We start from the raw sequence: 6,139 nt of genomic DNA, 5'->3' as shown, positions 1-6,139 counted from the left end.
ATTTCTCTCTTCATTAAATCTCTACTGACAGTTGTTCTAGTGCTGACCTGACATGGTGATACTGCAGGATCCTCAGTGAAATAACGTTTAAGCACTTTGCTGCTAACTGAAAGGTTGATAGTTTGAATCCAGCCTGTGATTCTGCAGAAAAAAGACCATATCAGTCTACTCCCATGAAGTTCACAGCCTATAGGATGGTTCTATGCTGTCAGAAGAGGTTGCTATGAGTCAAAATTGACTCAGCAGCACATACGAACAATAACAAAAATGCCAATGTGAGTACAGACATCTTCCTCGGTCTATGCCCTTGCTGTTGCTAAATATCGTTGAGTCAGTTCCAACTCATAGCGACCCTGAACAGGGTTTGTAAAGAGTGGCTGGTGGATTTGAACTGCCAACCTCATGGTTAGCAGATAAGTGTTTATCCTACGTACCACATTTATTTTTATTATGTTTTTATTACCAAGTTACAAGTTGGACTGCTAAACTCATGATCAGCAGTTCGAAACTACCAGCAGTTCCATGGGAGAAAGATGAGGCTTTCTGCTCCCGTAAAGTTGTACAGCTTCGGAAACCCTGTACAGGGTTGCTGTGAGTCGGAACTGACTCTACAGCTCACTGCCACCACCACCACCACCATCCCCATTAGTGTGCACATGGACAGTGGATGAAAAACAGGCATAGCTAATTCTGTAGCTATTATTTTCAGATCATGGAGGTAATTGTATTATCTCACAGTACAAAGTGTGATTTGAGCTGCCCTTTCAATTAAAATCTTTAAATCTCTGGCAGATTATCTGTTGTTGCTGTTGTTGTTGGTAAGTGCCATCAAGTGCGGAGGAGTGGCTGCTGGGTTTGAACTGCCAACCTTGCAGTTACCAGCCCAGTTCTTACAGCGCCTCACCAGGACTCTCCTCCTGAGGCTACAATCCAGTTAGCTCACTAGAAGCTAGGACACCTTTCAAACAGAAGTAATTGGAGGACTGACCAAACCAAACCAAGTCATTCACTGTCGATTCTGACTCATAACCACCCTATGTTCCTAAGAGAACTGAGGTTCTATTCAGAGTAGAGCACCATAGGTTTTTCAATAGTTGCTATTTTGAAAATAGACAACCAACCTTTCTTCCAAGGTGTGTATGGGTGGACACAAAAATCCCAGCCTTCAGTAGCTAAGTGTGTTCATCATTTATACCACCAAGGGACTCCCTGAAGGCTGCCAGCTATATACAAGGTGACTTCAAAAAAGTTCATAGAAAAATGCAATGAAAAGAAAAATCTCCACAAACTTTTTGAAATTTCCTTGTACAGTGTGCTAAGCACCATAATAAGAATTTCAGGTGTCTTTCAAGCTCACCAGCTGCTCCTTGGTGAGCAGGGTTGCTATGAGTCAGAACTGATTCGATGGCACTTTTAACAACAACAACAAGAACACATAAACCTTGTGTAGGAGACACTATTATGATCCACACTACAGAAAAACAAATTAAGACTTGAAGACATTAAGTAACATGACTTAAAGTCAGAAAGCTATAAGGTAGCAGAACTAGGGTTTAAATCCAAGTGCCCGATTCCAAAAGCTCATTCCTGTTCATTTCTATGAAGCCAATTTAATATTTTTAGGGTTGAACTATGCAATATGCTGAACACTGAAGGTTTGTGGTATAATATTCTCTTTTTCTGTTAGATTAATTTTATTGCATCAAAAATATCACAGATAGGTATTAAGAACTAACTGGCCTTTCCATAGCTGGACAACTCTTATATCTTACTCATCAGATACAGAGACACCAAACAAAAAATTTTGATTGTCCTTGTTTTTAACTTTTGTGGCTTGCTGAATTAAAGCAGCTAAATTTGATACAAGTTCATTGTCATTTCTTTCAAGAATTAATTCATCTTTCTGGGCTTGAGATATTGAACAAGGAACACCTGCCCACATTTGAACACTTGTTGTTAAGTTCATAGAGTCAGTTCCAACTCATAGCAGTCCTGTATGGGGTTTCCAAGGAGTGGCTGGTGAGACTGAAAAGCTGACCTTGTGATTCAAACGACCTTGCAGTCCAGCACATTAATAAATTCACCCAAGAACTTTTGGATTTTAGCAAGAGATCTACTGTCTCAGATAACAACATTGCTGGGGAAGGGAGCATGCACAGGCCTCATCTTGTAACAGAACCCCACTGTAATGCCCTGATCATATTCTGCACATGACTACAGACTGTGCGAACTGTAGCCAGCTCCTTTCTATATCCCCACCATTGGTTAACACGAAGGCGATTCTTTTTCTTTCCAAAGATCTAAGTTCTACACTGATGTGACTCAAGTTCTTCACAAGTTTCCTCTGGGGCCCTTCACAGTAACTGTGCACCCTTTCAGACTGATAATCGTTTGGAATGCCGACAGTCTGGCAGCTGAGAATGGTTTTCATTCCCACAGTAGATGTGGCAAAAAAAAAGTTTACACCATTCTTATTTTACTCCCTAAAAGGAGTCCTGGTGTGGCACTGTGGGTTAATGTGCTGCATTGGAAAGTCGGTTTGAACTGCAGTCAGTTTGAACTGCAAGGTTGGTGGGTCAAGCTTAGCAGTCACTCCTCAGAAACCCTATATGGGGTCACTATGGGTTGGAACTGACTCACTGGCACTTACCAACAACAAAAATTTTTAAATGAGATAATTATATCAGTAATATAAACTATCCTTGAAGGAAATTATCTAGTTCGTTTTTAACAGAGGTTTCAGAGTGTGAATAAATAAATAACTTTATTTAAATTCCACTTGAATTTTTTAGTCATATGCTGCTGTTGTTGTTGTTAAGTGCCGTTGAGTCGATTCCAACCCATAGTGACCCTGTATAGGGTTTCCAAGGAGCAGCTGGTGAGTTTAAACCATGACCTTGCAGTTCAAAGGACTTTGCAGTCTGATGCAATCACCCACAGCACCACACCAGGACTCCTCAATATATTACATGTCAAATCTATGTTCCAGTTTGCCAGATATCATGTTGTTGTTGTTAGATTACATTGAATCGATTCTGACTCATAGTGACCTAATGTACAACAAAACAAAGCACTGCCCAGTCCCTTGCCCTCCTCCTAATCACTGTTAAGGAGTGAAGGCAGAGGGACTTGAGATAAATGAGCTATAGTTCTGGAAACTTATTGTTAAGTGCTGTCAACTGGGTTCCAACTCATAGAGACCCTATGTAGGGTTTCTGAGGAGCAACTGGTGGGTTTGAACTAACAACCTTCAGATTAGCAGTTCAATGATTACCCTACAGTGCTACACTAGGACTCACTTGAGTTTCTTCATTTAGCAATAGATCTGTCACTGGAGCAAAGTATGAGGTATTGGGGTAGACATTATGACATTACATATCACTTTTAATCACTTCTATGAGGCACTGGAATAAGGTATTATGACATTATTTATTACCTTTAATCACTCCAACATCCATACCTTTTTAGTGATATTATCTCCACTTTAACAACAAGCAAAGCAAAGCTCAGAGAAGTTAAGTCCTTTGTCATAACTATGTATTTTGCATAAAGCATGTAGAGATTCATAACCAAGTCAGTCTGGCTCTCAATTGAATGTGATTTTCATTGCACCTGTGGCATTCCCAAAAATATTGGCGAAGAAAATAGTCAGGTTTGGGAAAGCCTAATAGTAATATAACCAAATTGGAAACACAAAAGGCTCTCTACTTGGCCATTCCAGGATGCTTCAAGAGGCAGCTGATATTTGATATGGCTCTTGAAAGATGACTGGAGTTTGCCAAGATTGAAGAGTGGCAGATAGGGCAGACATGGGGTAACAGATGGAAAGTTCCAGAGAATGAGATGGCAAGGCACATGGAGTGAGTAGAAGGAAGTTGTAGACAATAATAAAATTTGAAATAAGAGCCTTATACATAACACCAGGGTATTTATGGAGTCCTGGTGTGGTGCTATGGGATAAAGCACTCGACAGCAAGGTCAGTTTGAACCATAAGGTTGGCAATTCAAACTCACCAGCCACTCCTTGAAAATAAATAGCACATACAAACACATAGCCTTCAAACTACACAAATCCCATAAACTCAAGTAGTCTTTATTTCTGGTGATGCTGTTTGTGACTTTTTTGTTCTACTGTGACGAAGATTTAAATGGTTGACTTCCCGACATTACTATTTATTGAAGTGAGGATTGTTTTGTCCCCAAATTCTAGTTCCAGCAATCCTTGGATTTCTCCAGAAAATTATCATTACCAGGTATTCACAAATCCTGTTAAAACTGAACAGGTATGGAGAATGAATATGTTTTTAACAAGGAAGAACAGTGTTGTCGAAATCAGAAACAAAATAATAGTTTGTTTCTTCCAAACTCCACTCCTTCCCCTCCAGGGCCTCTACCCTCATAGTCTCTCTCTTGTTGTAAATAGCCTTTTCTAGCTACAGCGCAGCAAGAAACCCCAGATGACAACAAATAGCCTGAGATAGAGAAAAATGGTATGTTATTGAGACACAGTCTAGCAGTTTCACTGAGAGAGACACAGTTATACCATTTCACTGGCAGCATCCCACGGTGTAAGAGTTGGTAAGATGAGGTGAGGTGAGGGCAGGTGCTCATGTGGGTATGTATGGTTCAGCAAGCAGGTTTTCCTCATGTCTAAATAGCAGGATGAATTCCCCTAATAACTATCTGACAGTAACAGAGATTCAGTCCAGGACAGAGGACATCAAGGCAGGAGTGGTTAAATGCTTTTCTTTACCATTTATCCCCATCTAAGGTGTAGTAATGGTGTGGCACTGTGGGTTAATGCACCAGACTGCAAAGCCATTTGAACTACAAGATCATCAGTTCAAGCTCACGAGCTGCTCTTTGGAAACCCTATACAGGGTCGCTATGGGTCGGGACCGACTCGATGGCACTTAACAACAACAACAACAACAAGGTGTCACCTGGTGTGGCACTGTGCATTAATGAGCTGGACTGCAAGGTTGGTTTGGATCACAAGGTTGGCGGTTCAAGCTTACCAGCCACTCCTCAGAAACCCTATATGGGGTTGCTACAAGTAGAAACGGATTCACAGCACTGAACAACAACAACAAGGTGCAGCCTGTTTAGGAGACAAGCATCTCCTGACAAGCAGATGAGGGGAGGGTAGTTACAGAGCCCTCATTTCCTTGCAACAAATCATCTCCCAACCAAAAACTGAGCAGTGCCAAGGAATGAATTTAAGGATCGTTCACAGGTCTCTGGCAAGTCCAGTATATTTATAAAAACAATTTACATTTCTCTTTTTGGTCATGGGCAAGGTCTACTGGCACAAACAGCACAGCCACAAAGTATTCTTTTGCTTTTAATAACTCATATTATATATATATATTCATATATATTTATATTTTTGCTTATCTTCATTTCCTCAGCAAAAAGGGGAAATAAAAATATTGATCTATAAAATAAGCGGATGATAACACAATGCCAAAAATAGCTTATGTTAAGTGCAAGAGGTGAAGCTTGAAAGCAAGCTAAGTTGCAACAACGTATTGATTTTAACAGTTTAAATACAAGACTTGCAATAAAATAATTCTTGAAATATGCTTCTCATTTTTAGTTTACTTTCGAAAAAACTATTCTATATACACATATCCAGTTGTAACACTTGACAGTAGCATTATGGGGCATGATATAACTTTGGTACACATTGAACATATGGATGTAAATAATATTCCTTCACCAGTTAGAGCATTGTACATACAGTCAGGTGACCAGTCACCTGTTCCCATAGGCAATCCCACCAGAATCCCCAAAGTCCTTCCCAGAAACAGCAGAGAGAGCAGGAGAAACCCTTCATTGGATCCATATTGTGTTTCCTCTCTCGGTTCTCCTGGGTTCCACAGTCAGCTCCCCAAACGTGGAAAAAAACTGCTCCATTTCTTTCTGTAACATGTCATTTCTTTTCTCAGCATCTTCTTTTGCTCGCTCAGCATTTCGCATTTTGATTTCGATCATCGTGAACTTTTTCCTTTCTTGATCCAGTTCATCATGCAGGCTCATCATTTCTGTTTCCAAAGTCAAGTTGCGCTGTTCTAAGCTGCAAAGGGTGGGGTGAGGAGGATAAGAGATAAAGAAGTTTTATTCACTTGAAATGTGT

At 40.3% G+C, this 6,139-nt stretch overlaps 1 protein-coding gene across 4 annotated transcripts in view; it reads right to left on the bottom strand.

The window, feature by feature from the left end:
• Positions 1-5,164: 5,164 nt before the first annotated feature.
• Positions 5,165-6,139, bottom strand: part of ARHGAP24 (Rho GTPase activating protein 24) — a 625,449-nt gene continuing 624,474 nt past the window's right edge. For 3 of the 4 annotated variants that reach the window (XM_006867733.1, XM_006867736.1, XM_006867734.1), the window contains one exon: positions 5,165-6,079. In XM_006867733.1, coding sequence (XP_006867795.1) covers positions 5,836-6,079 — 244 coding nt within the window. In that variant the 3' untranslated portion in view covers positions 5,165-5,835. The remainder of the gene's footprint in view (positions 6,080-6,139) is intronic. The other variant, XM_006867735.1, reaches the window with a different exon arrangement.

Source organism: Chrysochloris asiatica, unplaced genomic scaffold (assembly GCF_000296735.1).
Source record: "Chrysochloris asiatica unplaced genomic scaffold, ChrAsi1.0 scaffold00109, whole genome shotgun sequence".
NCBI classification, from domain to species: Eukaryota; Metazoa; Chordata; class Mammalia; order Afrosoricida; family Chrysochloridae; genus Chrysochloris; species Chrysochloris asiatica.
The sequence above is the reverse complement of the archived record's forward strand: the minus strand, read 5'-3'. Positions and strand labels throughout refer to the sequence as shown.